This window comes from Pan troglodytes, chromosome 5 (assembly GCF_028858775.2).
Source record: "Pan troglodytes isolate AG18354 chromosome 5, NHGRI_mPanTro3-v2.0_pri, whole genome shotgun sequence".
Classification (NCBI taxonomy): Eukaryota; Metazoa; Chordata; class Mammalia; order Primates; family Hominidae; genus Pan; species Pan troglodytes.
Window position 1 is genome coordinate 26,343,155 of NC_072403.2, and position 21,504 is coordinate 26,364,658.

Consider the following 21,504-nt stretch of genomic DNA (forward strand, 5'->3'; position numbering starts at 1 on the left):
GTGTATGTGTGTGAGTGTGAGTGTGTGTATGCAAAGGAATCCAGAGCTCATGTTAACAGGAAGGATAAGGAGCAAGAGGGATATTAGAAACATACATCAAGGCATTTAGGCGTGGGGGAAGGGGGCACGGGTCAGGGGGGCAATTCTAGCTGTAGCAATGGGAAGTTATGGAAGTCCAAGGGTATACACATGACTCTGGCTCTTAGTCTCCAGTGCTCAAAGGAATTTTCTGGAAGGGCTTGTGAAAAGCAGATTCTTGGGGCCTGCCTTAAAGGATTCTGATTCATATGGTTGAAGTAGAGCTCAGGAATCTGCATTTTTATAAGCTCCTTAGGTGAGTCTGTGTCTGCCGGTCAGTAAGTCGTATGTTGAAAACTCTTCGGTAGGGTCTATAGCTCAGGCTAGCAGTTACTATCGTTGATGTCCAGCAAGGAATGATACCTTGGCAGGAATAAAAACAAGATGGGGGCCAGGTGCAGCGTTTCACACCTGTAATCCCAGCACTTTGGGAGGCCGAGGTGGGCGAATGGCTTGAGTCCAGTAGTTCAAGACCAGCCTAGGCAACATGGTAAAACCACATTTCTACAAAAAATACACACACAGAAAAATTAGCCGGCCTTGGTGGTGTGTGCCTGCAGCCCAGCTACTTGGGAGGCTGATGTGGGAGGATCACTCAGCCCAGGAGGTGGAGATTGCAGTGAGCCCTGATCTCGTTGCCACTGTACTCCAGCCTCGGCGACAGACCGAGAACCTGTCTCAAAAAAACCAAGATGAGTAAGAGTTGACAGGTTTGAAGTTTCAGGTAGGCAGGATAACAGGCTGTGTTCGTTTCTTAGGCTGCCATAAAAATTACTACAGACTAGGTGGCTTAAAACAGTAGAAATTTATTCCACTACCGTTCTGGAGGCCGGAAGTCCAAAATCAAGGTGTTGGCAGGGCTCTGCTCCCTCCAGAGGCTCTAGGAGAGATTCTGTTCCTTGCCTCTCCCAGCTTCTGGTGACTGTTGGCATTCCTTGGCTTGTAGCCACTCACTCCAGTCTCTGCCTCCAACTTCACATGGCTTTTTCCTCCTCTCTGTGTGTGCCTCCTCTGGGTGTCCCCTCTAAGGATCTTTGTCATTGGATGTAGGGGCCACCCTAGATAATCCAAAATGGTCTTATCCTGAGATCCTTACCTTAGTTACATCTACAAAGACCCTTTCCCCACAAATATCACAATCACAGATTCTAGAGATTAGGATATAGATATATCTTTTGGGGTGCCACCAGTCAGTCAACCACACAGGCCTATTCTGGGAAAACTAGAAGTCTTGGGGCAGTCAGAGCAAGGGAAAGAGGGGTAATTGTTGGCAAAAACATCCGGTCCTACTAGAAAAATTTGTCTTCAAGGGAAGGTGAGGAGGGCTCAGACTGAGGAACCAGCCAGATGCTGGTCACTAATAGATCAGCAGGTTGGAGTGGGATAGACAGTAGAGCTGACTTTATGTTTTATTCTGAGTTTCTGAGTCAGGATTCTATGATTGCAACTAACCAGGACATGGCTGCACTCCTAGTATGGGACAAAGCTAAGCTGCCCTAGCCAGTGGACATCCAGGGGCTCTAGGAAGATTAGACGCTGAGAGTCAGGTTGGACAAAGAGCTGCAAAGCAGGATCACACATGTAAGTAGATTCATAAATAGCTGCCACTTATTGGGCATTTGCTATATGCCTGGCACTTTACATGTATTATTGCCTCTTTCCATCAAAACCTAGCAATATGGGTGTCGAAATATGGGTCTCCATTTGACATATGAGAAAACAGACTTTTTTATTTTTATTTTTTGAGACAGAGTCTTGCTCTGTCGCCCAGGCTGGAGGGCAGTGGCATGATCATGGCTCACTGCAACTCCGCCTCCCAGGTCCAAGTGATTCTCCTGCCTCAGCCTCCTGAGTAGCTGGGATTACAGGCGCATGCCACCACGCCTGACTAATTTTTGTATTTTTAGTAGAGAAGGAGTTTCACTATGTTGGCCAGGCTGGTCTTGAACTCCTGACCTCAGGTGATCCGCCCGCCTTGGCTTCCTAAAGTGCTGGGATTACAAGCGTGAGCCACCATGTCCAGCCTAATTTTTGTATTTTCAGTAGAGATGGGGTTACACCATGTTTGCCAGGCTGGTCTCAAACTCCTGGCCTCAGGTGATCTGCCCTCCTTGGCCTCCCAAAGTGCTGGGATTACAGGCGTGAGCCACCACCCCTAGCTATATAGCTAGTAAATGGCAGAGCCAGAATTTAAACCCAGATCACTCTGACTCCAAAGCTCATTCTTTCTGCTAAAACATGCTACCTCTTCCACAAATTAATAGCCTACCTTGGATTTTAGCATCTTATCTTCCACTATCTTCTCTCTTTGAACTCTTCTCTCCACCTACTCATCCTAGAGTTCACTAGACATAAAATGTCAAAACATGTTTCTCTACCAAATACCCTATATTAAAAAAAACTTGGGTAAGGTAGAATGATAAATATCTGAAAGCTTTCTAAAGCAGAATTGCAGGTGTGGGTCTAGAGTGTGAACACTTGCTTTCTTGTGGTTGTGTCGTATTTATCTTATTGCAATCACTTGTGGGGAGCTCAAGCCGGGATTCTACGCACAGCCCCAGTCCCAGGCTGGTCTCTAATCATAAGGTGCAGGTCTATAATTACTGTGTATGTTGCACCACTCCTCCCTCACAACCCCCACTACTGCCACCAAATGCAAGCTGCCAGTGATGCTCTGCAGATGGTAATATCCAAGTAGTGACAGTACTAGTTTCCTCCACAGGTATATCCATAGAGGAAAGCAACATTGATGGAACAAGAGCAGGGAAGCTGCTGGTATATTACACTTCTAGCTCATGCCCTTTGAGTACCACTTAATCTGCCCTAAAGATAGTGTCACTTCTGGCCGGGCGCGGTGGCTCATGCCTGTAATCCCAGCACTTTGGGAGGCCAAGGGAGGCGGATCTCCTAGGGTCAGGAGTTCAAGACCAGCCTGGCCAACATGATGAAACCCTGTCTCTACTAAAAATACAAAAATTAGCTGGGCGTGGTGGCACGTACCTGTAGTCCCAGCTACTCAGGAAGCTGAGGCAGAAGAATCGCTTGAACCCAGGAGGCAGAGGTTGCAGTGAGCTGAGATCGTGCCATGGCACTCCAGCCTGGGCAACAACAGCGAGACTCTGTCTCAAAAAATAAAGATAGCGTCACTTCTACCAGTGTCGACAAATGTTTAGGGCTATGGATCCTCAACTAGCCTGAATGCAAGACTAAAATATTCCTGAGCCTGGTGCAAGGTTTAATGGAACTTTTAACTCATCTGTTTCAGAAAAGGTAACAAGGCTAAAATATTAAGGAGTCCTAGCCTGATCTGACACATCTTGTCAGGTGTTTCATAGCACTCTGAGTAAGAGTTTTGGGAAATTAATAATAGTAATAAAAATCTTGTGAAAGGGCTCAAGGTGTTGCAATCCTCATCACCTATGAGCACCAATTCTGCAGCTGTTTTGCACATAACTATAAATTATGATCTAGTGTCTACATACATAACTTCCCCCACATTCCTGCAGGGGTCTCTTTTCCTGCTCAATCTCAGGAGCAAGCTTTAATTTTAAGACCCATGAATACTTGAACAAATTCAGGAGTCAGTTTGACACATCATTTTATATTTTTCTGATGACAATTTCTAGTTTACTTTTTTAAAAAAGACACTATTTTAAAAATACTTTGGGATAGGTTTGAGTCGTTGTGTTTGCTTCCAGTCAGAGAACTTCCTACAAAACTGAAGATATAAAGTGCTGATGCCCGGGCGTGCCTGCGTTCGTTGGGGGCACGACGTCATCGTGGGAAGCGTGTACTTTTTCGGATTACTGCTTGGCGGATTAGAAACCCGCAGATCAGTTCTAGGTTAGCCCTGATTAACTGCCCTGGGTGTTTCTGGGCCAGAGGGAATGTCTGCTGGATTCAAACCAATATTCGTTGTAAGACAAAAGAGTTAATTTGTACTTTACCCCTATCCAGGCTAATAATGAAGGTACCGGGAATGATCTGGAATGTTAACTGGTGCCCGCAATCGCGTCTGCTGAACCTTCTGCCCCCACGATTCTGTCTGCCCACATGCTTCTGTCTATCAGCCCCGGCCTCGGGATCAGCTCTCGCCGCGTCATTGGTTGGATTTCAGGAAGGGAGAAGCCCACGATTTAAAGGGCTCCTTTTGCACCTGCCAGACATCGTCCGCATGGTCCAACTTGCCTTTGGCACGTATCTGGAAGAATCTCCTGCGCTGTTCGTTTATTGCACTGACTGGTCAAAGGAAAGAGTGTTCCCTTAGTCACCTTGACAATTTCCAAAAGCGAAACTTGCGCTCTAGACTAGATCTACACTGAGTCTGCGGGGCGCGGAGTCCCTGCCCAGGTCAGTAGCGCCGGCCCGGCGGGCGGGCGGGGACAGGGGCGGAGCCTAGGCCAGGCGTGGTCTTCCGTGGGAGGGAAGGAAAGTCTTTGCCCCACCCCCTAAAAACTGCTCTTCTGCCAGCCAATCAAGGAAGCCTATGCAAATAGGGGCCCTGTCGCCCCGGTAACCATGATGCACGGCAGCCAATGGAAACCAGTAAGTCGCGGCCCTGCTCCATGATTGGGACTGAAGTAAGGAGGTAGCGGCCCAATGGGCTGTGGGAACGGTCCTCGGCGGGTTGAGGGGCGGGGATATGCAAATATGGTTTGAAAAGCCGGCGGGAAATCCGAGTTTCGCGGGAGGACCTTGGCGCGTAAACCGTATCCCTTCATTCATTGTCAGCAGCAGCTTCCTGGAGCCATTTTTCAGCTGCCGGCCGCAGCACCCGGGCTGCCGCCGCCGCCTCGCAATCCGTTGCATCGGCCGCCCCCGACGCCTCCATCCCCGCTTGGGGCCCGATATCCGTGCGGCCGGGACCCTCCTCTCTCCAGAGCCCCGATTATTTTTGGCCCCCGGGGCCTGTGCGGTGCGGAAAAATAAAAAGAAAAGAGAGAGAGGGGGCTCGGAAGCGCCGGGCGGGGAGGAGAGAAGGAGGAGAGACTTGGAAACTCCGACTGCAAATAATAAAGAAATTGAAAACAATACATTAATATACCATAACACTAAAAAGAGCAGGAGCGAGAGATGAGAAAGGGGATCCAGCCCGCTCTGGAGCAGTACCTGGTGACCGCCGGGGGTGGGGAGGGGGCGGCTGTCGTCGCCGCCGCCGCTGCAGCCTCCATGGACAAAAGGGCACTGCTAGCCAGCCCCGGCTTCGCCGCCGCCGCCGCCGCTGCCGCCGCCCCGGGCGCGTACATCCAGATCCTCACCACGAACACTTCCACCACCTCCTGTTCCTCCTCCCTCCAAAGCGGCGCCGTAGCCGCCGGCCCCCTCCTCCCCAGTGCCCCCGGCGCGGAGCAGACCGCCGGCAGCCTCCTCTACACCACGCCGCACGGACCCTCCAGCAGAGCCGGGCTGCTGCAGCAGCCACCAGCGCTGGGACGCGGCGGCAGCGGCGGCGGCGGCGGCCCTCCGGTAATACCCTCCCTCCCCACCGTCCCCAGCCCCGGCGGGAGGTGGGCTCGCACCGCGCGGGGTCGTGGGCGCGCTGCGGGCCGCTCGGGGAGAGCACTGGGCCGAGCATCGTGGGCCTCGGTGGCTGCCCCTCCAACGAGGGTTCATTGTTAGACCTGAGTGCTCTTCCCGGCGCCAGGAGGGTCGGGGGGCTCGGCCAGGCGCGCGGGGCGGCGGGGATTGCCTTGGCGCGAACCACATCAAACACTCCAAAACTTTTCGCGGCCCCCCCTTCTTTTCCTGCACTTTTCCCTACCCCCACTCTCCCTTCCCCTCCAACTCGAAGCTTCCTCTTTCTCGGGCGTAGGAAGGGGTCACGCCCCGGATGGAGAAGGGGGTGGGGGAGGGAGTAGTGAACTGGGGTGTGGGGGGCTCTGAGGGGTTGAAACCGGGGGACTGTTGGGGTGCTAGCCCCCAGTCGGCCTTGGAGGCTCGTTGGCGGCCGGGGGTCCCTGCGGCGTGCTCGGAGCGCAGGGGATCGGCGGGGCTGCGCTTGACACATTTTAGGATCTGTAACTCCCGGCAACAAAGGGGCTGGGGGAGGTGGAGGGGAGTCGGGCGTGGGGGAGGTGGGGCTGGAAGCCGGGTGCGGACTGGGGCGTGGGCTGTCTGGGGTGAGGGGCTCGCGGGCTGGCGCTCTGGCCTGGGCGCATCCTGGCAGTGGCAGCGGCGGCGCCCGCGTGGCCCGAGCGCCCAGGCCTTCCTCGCCGGGCCCCGGGCCTGCCCTTGACCCGCCTCTCCCCTTGCCCCTTCCTTCCCCGCCCTGTCCCCCTCTCCGCCCCCCGGCGACGGAGGGCGGGGGCAGCTGGGTTCCCGTCCCGCCGCCTGGGTCTGTCCCTCTCTCCGGGACCCGCCGGTGACGTTTCGCACACGTGCGCGCAGGACGCGCCTGTGACTGGGGAGGAGGCGGCGGCGGGAGGGGGCGCTGGAGGGGGAGAGGGGGGCACCCACTTCCTCCTGCTCGCCGGCTCCCTGGCCTGGGACGGTCCCGGCGCCCTCGCACCCGCCCCCGGCACCGCCACCCTCCCTCTCCTCTCCCCACCCCCCCACCGGCGCCCGCCCTCGCCCTGCGCCGCCGGTCTGTTCGGCCCTCCGGGCCCCCTCTCCAGCCGGCCCCCCACCTCCCCCCGGAGCCAGGCTGGTTTCGGAAATGCCCTTACAGCAGCAGGTTAGTGACCGGGACGGCTCGGGGGCCGCCGACGCCGCGGGGGCACCGGATTCTGTTGGGGGCTGAAGCGGTGAGGGTAGGCGGTTGAGCGGGGTTTTGGAGTGGGAACGGGGGGTTGGGTGCTCGAGGGAAATGAGTAAGCAAGAAAAATCTAACTAAGTAAATGCCCCGGCCTCCGGTTCTAGGAACCTCGGGGCGGGAGTGTCTGCCCCAGGGGGTGGGTATGGTGTTTACGTGGATTTTTTTTCTAGGGGGCGGATGGATGGGCGATAGAAAACCGGAGGGGGCTTCTCGCCAATGGCCGAGTTGAGCTCTGTTTTCTGTCTTCCTTCCCTTGTGCTGGAGGGGGAGGGGGGCGGGTCAGAGGGTAGGGTGTCTGTAGGATTCCCAGGCCACCCGCCACCCCCTCCCTTTGTCCCTGTAATTTATAAAGCGCCTTTGAGAGATGATTTAGGTCAGTATGCGGCTTCTCTTTTTGTTGGTACTAGAAAGAAGTGTGGCCCGGAGGTCTCCCCTTTCTCCTTTTCTCTCCTTCATTCCCTTCCTCCATGCCTCCGGGTCTTCACCCTCGTGGTGAGTGAGGCTTGGCCTCCACGGGGCTAGAACCGAACCAGACTCAGTTAGATCCATGGTAGCCTGATTATACCAGGCGTGGACCTCACCTTGTCTCAGCTCCAAATGGGTTTAATTTTTGGAGAATCAAGATTTTGCGGGAGTCTTTAAGAAAGTCAGCACATAGGCAGCACTTTGGGAAATGGGATGGGTTTGGGAATAATGAGGCGTTTTTTATTTCTTTCCTGTTCCCAGTTTCTCCCCGGGTTCGGTCTTAACTGCTTTCCAGCCCCAGAGATACTTGCTGGGCATGTGTGATGTAGTCTTAGTCAAAGAAGCTCATCGTTTTTTAGTGACTAGGGTCTGCCAGCAGGGGGGAAACGGAGCACAGTACCTGCTTACACATAACAGTATCCGGTGTGCTGGGTTTTCAGTCGCAAGAATATTCCATGCTTTTATTAGCTTCAGATACTCTTACTGACTTGACCTAAGCATGTTTGGACATATTTTAAGCATATTTGACCCCTGCACGGTTCTGTTACTATTTCATAAACCTAACCTTAAACAACCAGCTATTGACATACTTCTTGGATTAGATTCACAGATTTGCAGGGGGTAGTTTTGATAATGGGAAATTATAAGAGCTTCAAGTTGCTTTTTAAAAAATTTTAACAGTGTTTGTTGGGCCAGGTCCCTAAGACTATCTTTCAAGCCAGGTTTATTATATCTAGTTCATTGTATTTAAGTATTTAAAGTATACTAAATTACCCTCACCATCTTCCAAGTTATTTCAAAACTTTATTCTCCTTGACATGAAATTATTATACCAGAAATAATAATATCCTTTTGAGTTTATGTGCACACAAAAGGTTTTTCATTACAGGAATATAAATGTTACTCATATACATATTCAGAAGCATTTTTTATATGATTGCAATGTATGCTGAATCACTGGTTATCTGCATTTTTTTTTTTTTTTTTTTTTTTTGAGACGGAGTCTCATTCTGTCGCCCAGGCTGGAGTGCAATGGCACGATCTCGGCTCACTGCAACCTCCGCCTACCGAGTTCAAGCATTCTCCTGCCTCAGCCTCCTGAGTAGCTGGGATTACAGGCGTGAGCCACCACGCCTGGCCGGTTATCTACACTTTTAAGAGCTATTTCTTCTGGCCGGGCGCTGTGGCTCATGCCTGTAATCCCGGTACTTTGGGAAGCCGAGGGGGGCGGATCACGCGGTCAAGAGATCCAGACCATCCTGGCCAACATGGTGAAACCCCGTCTCTACTAAAAATACAAAAATTAGCTGGGCGTGGTGGTGCGCGCCTGTAATCCCAGCTACTCAGGAGGCTGAGGCAGGAAAATCGCTTGACCCTGGGAAGCGGAGGTTGCAGTGAGCTGAGATCCCGCCACTGCACTCCAGCCTGGCGGCAGAGCGAGATTCCGTCTCAAAAAAGGAGCTGTTTCTTCTGGGAGGGTGTAGGAAATTTATCTAGTCAATGCATACAAAAGGGCCTAAGCACTGAATATAAAGTTTGATTTATTGTTTTTCTTATCGAAATTATATTAGACTTCCATGTAAGTCTTCGAATTTTGAATTTTGTTGATATTCTTTCCCTAAGCAGGAAAGACAGGATGGGGAAAGCTAAGTGATTGGCTGAACAAAGATCACCTAAACACTCTGTGTCCGAGAAGAGGTTGAAAAGTCTTCAGGGGGCCAGAGTTGCAGACCTATCTGGTTCTGATCCCAAGTTCTGTCTCAAGAATATCTAAGGACTTAACCAGAAGCAACTTCTTCACCTTTTTTTCAATGGGGGTAAAAATATGAGTACTACCTTACCAGCTGTAAAGCATCTATTATTTACAAATTATATGTTCATTGGCAAATAACTTAATCTCTCAACTCAGTTTCTTCCTCTGTAACATAGGGACAAAAACAGTGTCACCTTTAAGGTTCTTTTGAAGAGTTAAATATGATAATGCATGTGAACTATTTAGCACAGTGCCTGGCAAAAAGTAGACACCCAGTACAATTCATATTTATTATACAAATGTTAATTTTTTTCTGACTTAGTGAAATAGTGGAAGGCCAGGTGCACATTGTCCCTTTGTTTACATATATGAAGAGAACTGTTAAAAGTCTTTAAGTGATCTGTAATTAATTATTTATGCCCAATTAATTTGGGCTTTTAAATATATAAAACATGGCCATCCTAGGGGTAAAATAGGGACATTTCAGTAAGACACGCCTATATAGAGATAGTGGTGTTGAACTGCCAAGCATATGCCTTGAATTGTGACAAGTTAAGGCCACATCATCCTCACTTTTTCGCCTGAGTTCCACTCCGTCCATGATTCCACAGACCTGCCAACTTTTGGGTGCAGTTTATGCTTAGCGGCTTTTGTTAGACCTGAACTCTCAATCTTCACCATGTCAGAGACATGTATTAGATAAATTCCATCTTAGTTGGTGAACTGTTGGAAATGTAAGAACTCCAGAGAAACCATAGTCAGAAGTGCTACTCAATGGAGCAGACAAGGCTTCATCATTTTCTGCTGCTGCTTCTAAAAAGAAGCTGAAATTATTTTATTCTAGAAAATTTGGGATTTAATAATGTAAGAGACTATGTCCTGTCACAGTCATAGCAACCTACTGATTCTACTTTGGGAAAGAGCCCTCAATGCTTGAAATTTTCATCTAAGAATGGAGGAACCATAGGTGCTATTTCAGCAGGGTCTCTTTTCCTGTACAATTATAAAAAGAAAAGTGCCGGGTTCCTGTGGTTCTATACTCAATAATCTTGCTTCTGCTGAGATATATGGTTGATGCCAAGTTTAAGCTGGGAGACAATTTTTAGTCACTACATACCCCAAAATGGAAGTTTTAATATAATGCAGTGCCCAGACTTGGGCAGTACAAGTAGCTCCACTATAATCAGTACCAAGGGCGCCACTCTAATCATCCTCTGAAACAAAGCACCCTTAAATATGGCACTGTGGGCTGAAGAACTCCACCTTGTGAACAGGAAAGGATTTTTTTGTTTTTCTATAAATCACCACCTTGTGTATTACTTGGAAGAGTGGATTCTGAGATTAATGTTATACTGTGTAAAGCTAACTTGAAAACAGAAAATAATACTCGAAGCCTAGACGTGCATAAATAACATTACCTGGAGATTGAAAGACGGGGTGAAAGCTTTTATTATGGTTTCTCAGAAATATATAAAGCAGTAGTTTTCCTTTAACTCTTCTGTCTTTAATGCCATCTGCAAAGATATATCATCCATACCTTTAACCTCTTTCCTAGGGATTTGGACCCATTTGGCAAATAGCTTCAAGTACTCATAGTTAATTTTCTGGCTGGTTTTCCTAACTTAACCTGATTTTACAAATATTCCATTTGTAGGACCAGTTTACATCTACTTTCCCAAGCTAGCCAACTTCAATTCCCTTTTAATCATCTACTTCCTACTAACAGCTGTAACTAGGATGAGTCAAAATCAGTTGCCTGTGCTCACCAGATCCCTGATAGATTCCCATGAAGCCACCTGAAAGGTGGTAAAAGCAAGGTAAAAGGTGGTGAAAGCAAGGTAAAGAAGGTAGATTTCACAGTTTTGTTTTTTAAAAAGGGGAATCTTCCCTGAATTCTTTGAGGTTCTAAGTACGTGGTTTAATGCGTATTTTCATTCTTGTTAGCAGTTTAAAAATGTTTCAGAGACTGTATTCACGATTGCTAAAAAGCATTTTTTCTACTAATCATTGTTCATGGGACTTAACAATGGAAGATAACTGGGAAAGCAGTAAATATAGGAAACCACTAACAGTGTCTCCTTCTTCCTACCCTGACCCCCTCTTTGGCATCAGAAAGTGACGAGGAAAATGTATCTTTCACAAAGAAAAATTATACCACAGAAGGTACTAAAAAGCAACAACTGCCTTTGGGGACAGGAAACTTACAGAGTGGGGATTATTATAGAGGGATAACATACCGAGTTTCTATTTCAATAAGAGGGAAATTGGTTTATATTCTGTTCACACTTGTTTCAAACCCTCTCCTCTAAAAGCAATGTGTTTTTGGAATTCAAGGAATGTACGTTCTTTCCCCAACCTTAACTGGGGGTCAGTCTTATGGCCACCATATTTGTCTAGAATATAACTTTTAAAAAATATAATTTTTGCCCTCAAATACTCTCCTATCCAATGCAATGTAACTTTGAAGGAGAAGTGATGAAGGCCACTGGTTGCCAGATTGTATCACAAAGCCGGATGCACTTTGCTTTGATGAAGAATCTGAGTGATGCAGGCCCCCACTTAGCTTTGTAAACTAAGGCAGGGGTTTATGTCAGCTCGAGGTAGAAAGCAGTGAGAGTTGGCAGCTGATGGAATAGAAAGGGGACAAAAAGAATAAAAAATAATTGACTTTAGTCTGCTTTCCATTACCGTAGCCCAACTCTGGGGCCATTTGTGTGGCCTAGACAACATTCTTAGAACTTGACAGTCCCTGAGAACGATATTCTAGGTTGGCATGGGCAATAGTTGGCATTTACACTGGTCTTGGAATCATAACATTTGAGAAGTGTAAAGCACAAGAGTCCTCATCTGTCCCATCCCCTTCATGTTGCAGGTGAGGAAATTCAGGCCCAGTGCTGTTAAATTACTTGCCCAAGGTCACAGGTCTTTGCTAGTGGCAAAGCCAAAACCGAAACTGGAGACTCTTGAATTCTTAGAAGCCTCATTCACCAAGAGAAGGTTAACTGTGTCTCATGAACCCTATATGGGAAAATTGGGGTGTGTAGGACACATTTTAGATTTCCTTCAGGAGTGGTTACCTTTTTTAAAAATGTGCACATAAAGAAGTGTCCTTTAAACAGTTGGCTGTGGGGGTAATGACTTACTCCCAAAGATACAAAATAAGCAAGGCTACTTTGGATGTTAAATGAAAGGGAATTATTTTAAAAAGGAAAGAATGACTCTTCCAAACATGATAGTAATATTTTTAAAGATTTATTTGATATTCGCAAATTTGTCTTCTGTGGTTATATCAATTCTGTTGCTCAAAAAGTGACACATGCTTCATAGAGAATAGAATCTAAAAGGATTTTTGAGACTTTCTTGGGGAGAAGGACACACAGTGCCCCTCTGGTAGTAACGGAGTTTTGTCCTGGGCCACCCACATCCTGAGTGACTGTCATGCTTTCAGAGGTCCCCAGCCCTTGCCCAGTAACATTGAACAAGGTGTTCTTCCTCTGTGGTTAGCTCCAAGATTTCTGGTTTAGCAAAGTGGCTAATCAGTTAACTCTTTAAGAGGAAATTGTCATTCCTTTAGCCAACGCTAATTTCCTTAAAATGCCTTCTTTTCCTTTTTGGAACTGAGAAAGCTTAAAAATAGAATTGCTTCAAGCCCTGAGGCCTGAAAGTGAAACATAACCTAATGTGGCTGTAGTGCACTGACTCGTTAGGGGCAGCGATATATGGCTTATCTGTAATCCACAAACCAGAAAGGTGCCCAGTGTAGATACGGTGTAACAGCCAGTGAGCATTAAGTACCAACTGATGAGAGTAGTAATCAGTGAAGCTGATTTCCTCTGGAAAGTTTTTTGGCGAGTAGAGTTTGTCTTAGAGAGTGGAGGATTTGAATGCGTCTTGACTTTCTGCTGAGGAGAGCTTCTGCCTGCTCTAGTTTTTATGATCCTGAAGGGTGGTAGCTCTGGACTCTGAGAATGATGGGCAGTGAACTCAGGGTCTGTATATTTCGTTCCACTCTGCTCTTCCCCATTTCTGATGCTTTGGGGGCTCCATTTCTGATACATAACCAGAGCAGCATCCCTGAGGCCCACACTATCTCCTGTGTGCCTTTCTGCATCTGGCAGTCCCTTGGAGAGAAGGAGGCTCGTGTGTTTATAACCTGCACCCTGTCCTAAAAGGCATAGTGAGGGGCAGCTGAGTATAAGGTCAGGCCACTTAGCCTGGAGCCAGAGTGCCTGTGTTCTTGTTCTGGCTCTGCTCACTAGCCCTGTGACTTTGGGCAAGAAACTTGGCCTCTATGTTTTCATTTCCTCATCTGTAAATTGGGAGCAATGATAGTACCTACCTTCTGGGGTTAGGAAGTTGCAATGAGTTCTTATTTGTAAAGTGCTTAGACCAGTGTCTGGCACGTAGGAAGGATTATGTGTTAAGTAGAAACATGGTATAATTGCCCTTCCTTCCACAGGCATCTCATGGGCTGTCCTTTTGTGATCTATTTTCTTGGTTTGTTTTTGTTTTGAGACCAAGTCTTGTTCCATTGCCCAGGCTGAAATGCAATGGTGCAATCTTGGCTCACCGCAACCTCTGCCTCCTGGGTTCAGCCGATTCTCCTGCCTCAGCCTCCCCCGTAACTGGGATTACAGGTGTGCGCCACCAGGCCCAGCTAATTTTTTTTGTATTTTTAGTAGAGACGGGGTTTCACCGTGTTGGTCAGGCTGGTCTCGAACTCCTGACCTCAGGTGATCTGCCCGCCTCGGCCTCACAAAGTGCTGGGATTATAGGCATGAGCCACTGTTCCTGGCCTGATCTATTTTCTTAACTAGCCCTTAGTGTTCATTTCACCCCATTGCACCTCTCTAAAAATGGTGATGATGGGAAGGAGAAGTAAACCATGGAATGGCTCTCGCCTAATGCAGTCTTTAGGGTCGAGGGTCTTTGTATTTCTTTATAAGCTGCCCATTGACTTGGGAAAAAGAACTGAAGAATAAGCTTCTTGTAGTAGTGCTATCAGTAGTGATAGTGTCATGAATAAAACCTTTATTTCTGTGATTAAATGTGTTAATAAAGTGGCACTACTAGCATGAATGACACTATTAACATAATTTCAATCCCGTACAGTAAACCATGGCTTAAGACTGAATGGCAAGAATCAGGGTGTCTGAGCTGCTGGGCCCTGCCAGACTCGGAGCCCCTGCCAGTGTGTGTATATCGAGGCAGGGCGGGGGGTTGTCTTGCTCTCCAGAGGCAATGGAACCTGCCTCTGGGCCTCCCTTTTCCCTTCTCATCTCCTCACTCCTCCTTTTTTATGTTACGTCTATTCCTACCCCTTCCCCTTCGCCTTGCCCTCTGCCTGGCTCTTAGAAGGAAGCAGACTTGCCACCTTCAGTGGCTGCTTCCTGGACTTATCAAATTAATTACCACCTTTTCCTGGCATCAAGGGATGGTGAAATCTTGCCATTTCGGTCTTGCTTCCCATTCCTCTGCACTCGGCTGCTGCGACAGTGTGGTGCTGCAGGTACTGCAGGTTTCCCTCTGGTGTGTCTGCTCGTAGCTTCTCCCTCTCCACCTTACTCCTTTTGTTGCCCTCCTCCCACTGGCCCATTGAGGCCCACATCAAGGAAAGGCGTAGGCACAGCCTCCCCCAGTTTCCCAGGGGCTTGGGCCTCTCCCTTCCCTTGGGTTACTGCTTCTTTCCTGTAGCACCTCGTGGTCTGCCTCGTAGCCTAATCTTGCATGTTCATGACTTACTCCTCCTCCAAACCTGTAAGCTCCAAGAAATCGGTCTGGCTTGCTTTTTCATCATGTGGTCCCTGCAGTGCCCACTACACTATAGGCTCAGCTACCTGAGAAGAGGCATTTTCATTAGACACCTTCCATGTGCTTGGCACCCCATTAGTCCTATTGGGGATACAAAAGAAGTATGAGGTGTGATCCGCCCACTCTTGAGTTTACAGTCTGTTGAGGAGACAAGCTTTAAACACAAGTTGATCTGCAAGCAAGACTAAACAGGCGGTAGGGAGAAAACAAGACTCATCTAGTCCTCAGTTGTGTGGTGTCGACAGAAAGTGCCAGAGGAACAGGTGAGAGTCACCAGACTCCAGCTGGGCCGTGAGATGGGGAGGCCACGGCTGCCATGGTTGTCAATCTTGGAGTACATTAGGGCACACATTTGAATCTCCCAGGGCGCTTTTTAAAAATACTGATACCTAGGCCCCACCCAGACTAATCAGAATGTCTAGGGGTGAGATTAAGACATGGATTTTGTTTTTTTTTTTTAATGTGCTCAGTTGGAACCACTGGGCTTGGTGGAAAGGGAAGATTGGGGAGGCCCTTCCTGGCAGGGAGACATAAGTCAAAGGCAGGCAGGCAGAAAGATTGGCGTCAGGAGGCAGCATTTGGACTAGAGTCGTCAGTATGGGGAGATAACAGGACCGAAGGTTGGATGTGTTGGCAAAACTGATCTAGAATTGGAGTTGCCTTTCTACAAGGGCTGGGCAGGGAGTAGATTGGGAGTGGGAAGTTTGAGTGGTGTGGGGATTGTTCCCGAATAAAGAAGAAACGTACTATCAAAAGGGGGCCTTGGGACCTGGTCACAGGCAGTGGCTGCCAGAGGGGATGGCAGGCCTTGTGTTTTGCCAGGTCTTCAACCTTCTCAAAATGCCAGAAAACTACCAGTTTTAAAATGTTGGCTGAATTTAAAAGGAAATTGCGCAGGCCAAACAAAATAGGTCTCTAGGCCAGATTTGGCTTAAGGGCTGCCACTCAGCAGTCTCTGGTCTATGGGATAATAATAGCTAATGTTTATCGAGTGCCCGCATGTATCGAGGGCACTAAACTAAGTGCTTTACTCGCATTAGCACATTATCCACATAACAACCTATGAAGTGGGTATTATTATCATCCTTGTTCTACACAGGGAAACAGACAGCCAGGGGTTAATGGCCTGGCTCTGGGCCCCATTAATAAGTGGGGCAACTGAAATTAAACCCAAGGAGCCTGGCTCCATAGTCTCAGCTTATTCCTAGTATTTATCCTCTGTGGTCTCTGGCATTGTATTAAGTAGTAAAAATCCAAGATACCTGTCAAAAAGAAATAATCCAGTGTTTTTCAAGTTTACCTGATTGCCTGTAGCACTTGTTTCAGATTCAGATTCCCAGGCTCCATCCCTATCCTCTGTCAGAGAAGCCCTAAGATCTTCTGATGAAACATTCTGGAAGCACTGCTAGTTGAGCACAGGGAAGAGTTACTGAAACTGGATTGTCCAGGTGAAGGCAGGAGCCTTCTGCCACATCCATTCACATAATGCTTATCTCAGCTCTTCCTCGTTTGGAAAGACCCCAGGGCCCCAAGCCTCATACCTGCTCTCGTGGTTCCAAAACTTGCGGACTCCCAGGTTGTAGCCCAGGCAAACCATACAAAGATGGGTCTCCCAAAACTTAAAAGATGTGAAACAAGAAGTGGTTTCTTGGATTCTCAAGCGGTTGAGAATCCGAGCTCAGGAGGTCAAAGTGGGCTCGGTGGCTACACGCCAGGCACCAGCACCAGCTGGGTACCCTTGAGTGGTTTTTCTGCCTTAACAGTAGGAAGGCTTTTCATTCTGTCTGGTCTGGACCTGCCTGAAACACAGGTAACCAAGTGGACAGAGCGAGAAATGTGAATACGAGGACCAGAGCACACCATTTAGAGTACGGGCGCTATTGAGTTGATGAGTCTGGAAGCAGGATGGCAACAATGATGGTGTGAAAAGGCAGGTGGAAGTGAAGGGCAGATTAAGGGAGAAAAGAAATACAAGACCTTTGACTCCCAAATATTTAACTCCAGGGGCTGGAAGAATGGGTGAGGCCAAGCTTCTCTTCTGTCTGGGGTGTGCACTGTGTGGAAGGCATGATTAGTCAGAATGGATGGGGTGGTTGTGAGTGACTCCATGGGCCATCCCGTTTTCTGAGGGGCTAAGGCTGAGCACCGGAAGTGGGACTTTGGCATAGAGGTTATAGTGGAAGTCTTGATGAACAATAGCAGGCCAAGACCTGGTCTCCCTAGCTTACAAATAAAAGAAATTTAACATGGTGCCACAAAAACCTTTCATCATTTTCACTTCTTCCTCTGTAATATGAAAACGAGACAAATTCATCAGGTTGATTTTTGGGGATCGATGCTGTCAGGGCTCGCAGAGACGAGCCATCAGATGTTATTTATTACATGCTTTACCCCGTCTCCTAGCTGCTGTGAGAAAGCCCACAGTTTGCAACCTCACAAAGCAAAGAGCCAGCTGGAAAGTACTGTGCATCCAGAAAGGTCACATAGTCATGTCCTGAACCAAGATAGCTCTTTTTGCCATGATTTCCTACGCTCTCTGATTTTTCTGATTAAAAAAAAAAAAAAAAAAAAAATCTTGAATTTATTTTCTTAAGCTCTAGCATTCTAAAGTTTAAACATATGAGCCTTTGAATACTCCTGTCTAGGAAAGAGCCATGTAAATTCTAAGTATCTCTATAATTGACTTTTGATATGTTACTTGTGTTTAAACCCAATTTGCAATACCCCTTTTGTTGGCTAATTTTGTCGCTATGTTGGGTAGCAGAACTTGTGACGATCACACTAATAACATAAAGTTTCCCACCTTTCTTGTTGCTGTTTTCCTTGTTAGCATCTCAGACTTCCCAATTCTGGGAATAGTCTCTAGGAGGCAAGGTGTTCAGCTTTGGAAATGCATGCGTGACACAGTGGTGTGGTGTGGAAGGCGTGTGGACTTGAAGATCCGGCTCCAGGAACACGCTCTGCCAATGACCGTGTGTGACCTTTTATAAATTGCATCCATGAGCTGTAGTTACCTAAAATAGTGATCCTCTCTCCTTCACTGGCTGGAAGGATTAAATGAGATAGTGTTTATAGGAAATGTACTTTGTGTTCCTTAGTTGCCTCCCCCCGCCACTCCCCGTGGTAGGAACTCTCGAGTACTCGTCAAATCTGAACTCTGCATTTTTACCTCCTTCAAGGAAAACTATTGGACAGGCTCTTACTGAACACCCGCTTTTGTGCAGAATGCACTTCCTGATACTCTGGGAGTTTCAGAGGCTACTAAGATGTCCTTCTGGCCCTCGAGGAGTTCATCTGGAGACAGGGAGACGACACATTTTCTTCAATAACTAAGAAAAGAAAGGGCAGTGAAGACCATAAGGAAATAACAGTGAAGTTTCTTAGGCATCCAAACTTGATGGAGGGGACAAAGGAGGCTTTAGGAAGTTTTAAACTAGAACAGGACTTCAGCGCTCTTAACATTTTGGTCAGATACTTCTTCGTGGTGATACTTTGTGGGCAGTTAACAGTGGTGGAGGGCTGTCCTGTGCATTGTAGCAAGTTGAGCAGGATCCCTGGCCTCCGCCCACTTAGAGGCCATTAGCACCCCTAGTTAACAACAATCGAAATTATCTTCACACTGTCAAATGTCCCTGGGAAGCAAAATCACCCCCAGCTGAGAACCACCGAACTAGACCTTGAAGAAAGGGTAGAAGAGGATATCATGTTTGCCTCTTCTATATATAGTACATGTTTAAATTTTAAAATATGATATACATTTTAAAAGCAACGGATTTCTCATAGCTGGATTAACTTTGGAATGCCTAACCACCCCATGGCACCCCAGAACTGGGATCCACTGCCCCTACTCTTGGTAGTGCTCTGTGCAGGCCACCTAAGCCCTGTCTTTTTTATGATGAGGCATGATATTAATTGGCTGCTGGAAGCCTCTCTAACTTGCAGAAGAAAGGATCAAAGTCTGCAGTTCAGGGAAGGAAGTTTTGCATTTATCATTGACCCAATGGGTAATTTAAGAGCGACTTTCTGCTCAGGATCAACTTCTCAGTGTGGTTTTTAATCCCACTTCATAGTTAGATGATTTGGTCACGTCACTTTCCCTCCAAACCCTGTTTCCTCGTCTGTTAAATGAGGAAAATCATGGTTCTTACCTCACAGAGTTACTCTAAGGATTGAATGCAATAATGCCTGTAAAGTGCTGGCTCCGTCCCTGGCCATGTGCTAAACACTCTGACATTTGTTGTCTTTGTCATGTATATCGTTATTGTGGTTGTCATTAAGTTGGGCTTCCGTTTCAGGACAGTTCAACAGTAAGCAGCCATTCCCTTTGTTGCTGGTGCTTCCGCAGCTATTTTCCTTGCTCACCTATACCCACGCTGGCCCCAGTTTCAGCCACAGGGCCGGCTGACTCATTTATTTAGCAGATATGTGTTAAGCACCTAGCATATGCCAGCCACCATTCTAGGTACCAGGAATACAGCAGTGTCAGAACAGACAAAATTCCCTGCCTCTGTGTGGTTTGTGTCATAGTTGATGAAGATTTTGCCACATCATAAATACCCTGGTCTTATCTTTGATGGATTCTTTTTATTTTATTTTTTTAATGGTTCTAAGTATGTGGTGCTGGACCATCAGCATTACTTGGGAACTTGTTAGAAATGAAAGTTTTCAGGTTGTACTCCAGACCCACTGTCAGAAACTCAGGAAGTGGAAGTGGGGGTGAGCAGCACTGGTGTATGGCTTAACAAGTCCCCAACGTCATTCCAATGCACCAAGTTTGTGTGTGAGTCAGTGTTTGGGAAAAGAAAGGAGTAGGGGGAAACCCAGGCCATAACTGGGCTGCAATGTTATATGGTGACATCAAATAAGGTGTTGCTCATATCATAAGATTCTAATAACATCAGAGTTTACAAAGGATAGTCTTAGGTACACCGAGACAGTTAAAACTAGCAGTACCCTTTGATCTCTTTCCTGGGCCTGGCCACCCCTCCTTTAAATGGGAGGGCTTTGGGAGGCCTCCTAAGTCACCACAGCACACAGGACTCAGTAACAGAAATTCTTAGCCTTCCCTAGGCTTTTCCTTGCCTGATATACAAGGAAGTTGCTTTCCCCACTTTTCTCCAGACTTCTGGCATGTTTGACAATTATTTTTTCTTTTAATTCCTTCAGTTTTTATTGGCTTCTTACCTGGCATCATTAAAAAATTTTTATAGCTGCAATCAAATTGCCAACTGGATGGACAAGGCTTATCTGAAAATGAAATGGTAGCTCTCCTTTGTATGTCTGGTAATTTGGGTATTTAAAGATACAGTGAAAAGTAAATGAAATGAGAGACCATGGGAAAGTGTCCAGTGTGGAGCTGGGCACAGGGTGACCGTTTGATAAATGCTGGTACAGTCTTCCCCCCATCCCAACTCATTATAAAAACCAATAAAGGCATTAAATAGACATCACGGTTCTTTGTGTGAAAAGCTTTGGATTACATACAGTCTGAATGAGTGAATACCGTAACGTAACTTATAACCAAAATAATAGAATCCAAAATCTTAAGTAATAACTTTGAATAAAAATAAGTGTTTTAAAAGTTAGTAACTTTTTAAAAAATAAGTGTAATTAAATAAACTTTTAAATTTAAAAAGATGTTACTTGATTTTTATTTCCTGATAATGGATTTAAAAAAAAAAAAAGGCCCAGATCAGACTGGCAGAAATACTTTTATTTCTGCACTAGCCCAAAGCCTGGATATGCTTATAAGGCATATAACCTGTCCATTTAACAGCTGTCATTTAATTCACAAACACTAATTAATTACAGCCATGTTAAAAGGGGTGTTTGGGACGGTTTGGTAGTTCCTTTTGAAGAAAACCTGTGTCTTGAAAATGCGTATGAAAGATTACCAGGTTCTGTTATATATAGTCCAGGTTCGTCTTGGTGGTTCTATTCTAAAAATATCTCTCTGACCATCGGTGGGCATTTCCTCTCTCTTTCTGTCTACCTACAGCCAAAACAAGTTCTGGTTACAGTGACAGTTTTAAGTTTGCCATTTGTGGTTGGTTCTATTATAGAGGCTGGGGGAGGAAGGCAAGCAGTCCTCACTTCTTGCTTCCTGCCTTGCTCTAGAGTGTAAGGATCAGCTTCTCTAATCCCTTGACTTTCAGTTCACTGCTCTATGTAGTCAGGGTAGACAAGGGGTGGCCCTCAAACAACAGCCACCTCTGGAGGTCTAGCGTGACGAAACCACTGTCTTCTTTTCCAAATCCAGCACTGGGGACCGACGTGTGGGCCTCCCATCTGACTTGTGGAGTGAAAGAAATGGGAATAGAGCAGCGCTGTCCATATAGTCGAGTTTTGTAAATATTTGTCAGATGGAACTAGAGATGCATTATCACATTCGACAGTAACAAGTGGCAAGTGTTGAGCTCTTTTAAGTCTTGCTTTTTATTTCTTATAATATGCAAATAACTGTTAAAATGGCCAGCCAGTTGGCTGTCTGTTTTAGCTAAGGTAGGTCTCTTGCAATTTTTGCACCCTAGGGAGATCTCAATAGGAGTAGGTCTAGCCCTAAACTGTGCAGGATTAGGAATTCTGATTTACTGATCTGGAGGGCGGCTTTGTGTTAATCAGAGTTCTAAAGGCGGACAAACTA

At 46.9% G+C, this 21,504-nt stretch overlaps 1 protein-coding gene across 3 annotated transcripts in view; it reads left to right on the plus strand.

The window, feature by feature from the left end:
- Nucleotides 1-4,778: 4,778 nt before the first annotated feature.
- E2F3 (E2F transcription factor 3) overlaps nt 4,779-21,504 on the plus strand; it is a 91,776-nt gene continuing 75,050 nt past the window's right edge. For 2 of the 3 annotated variants that reach the window (XM_016954977.4, XM_016954978.4), the window contains exon 1: nt 4,779-5,544. In XM_016954977.4, coding sequence (XP_016810466.1) covers nt 5,152-5,544 — 393 coding nt within the window. In that variant the 5' untranslated portion in view covers nt 4,779-5,151. Of the gene's footprint in view, nt 5,545-6,532; nt 6,752-21,504 lie in introns of those variants that run through there. The other variant, XM_016954979.4, reaches the window with a different exon arrangement.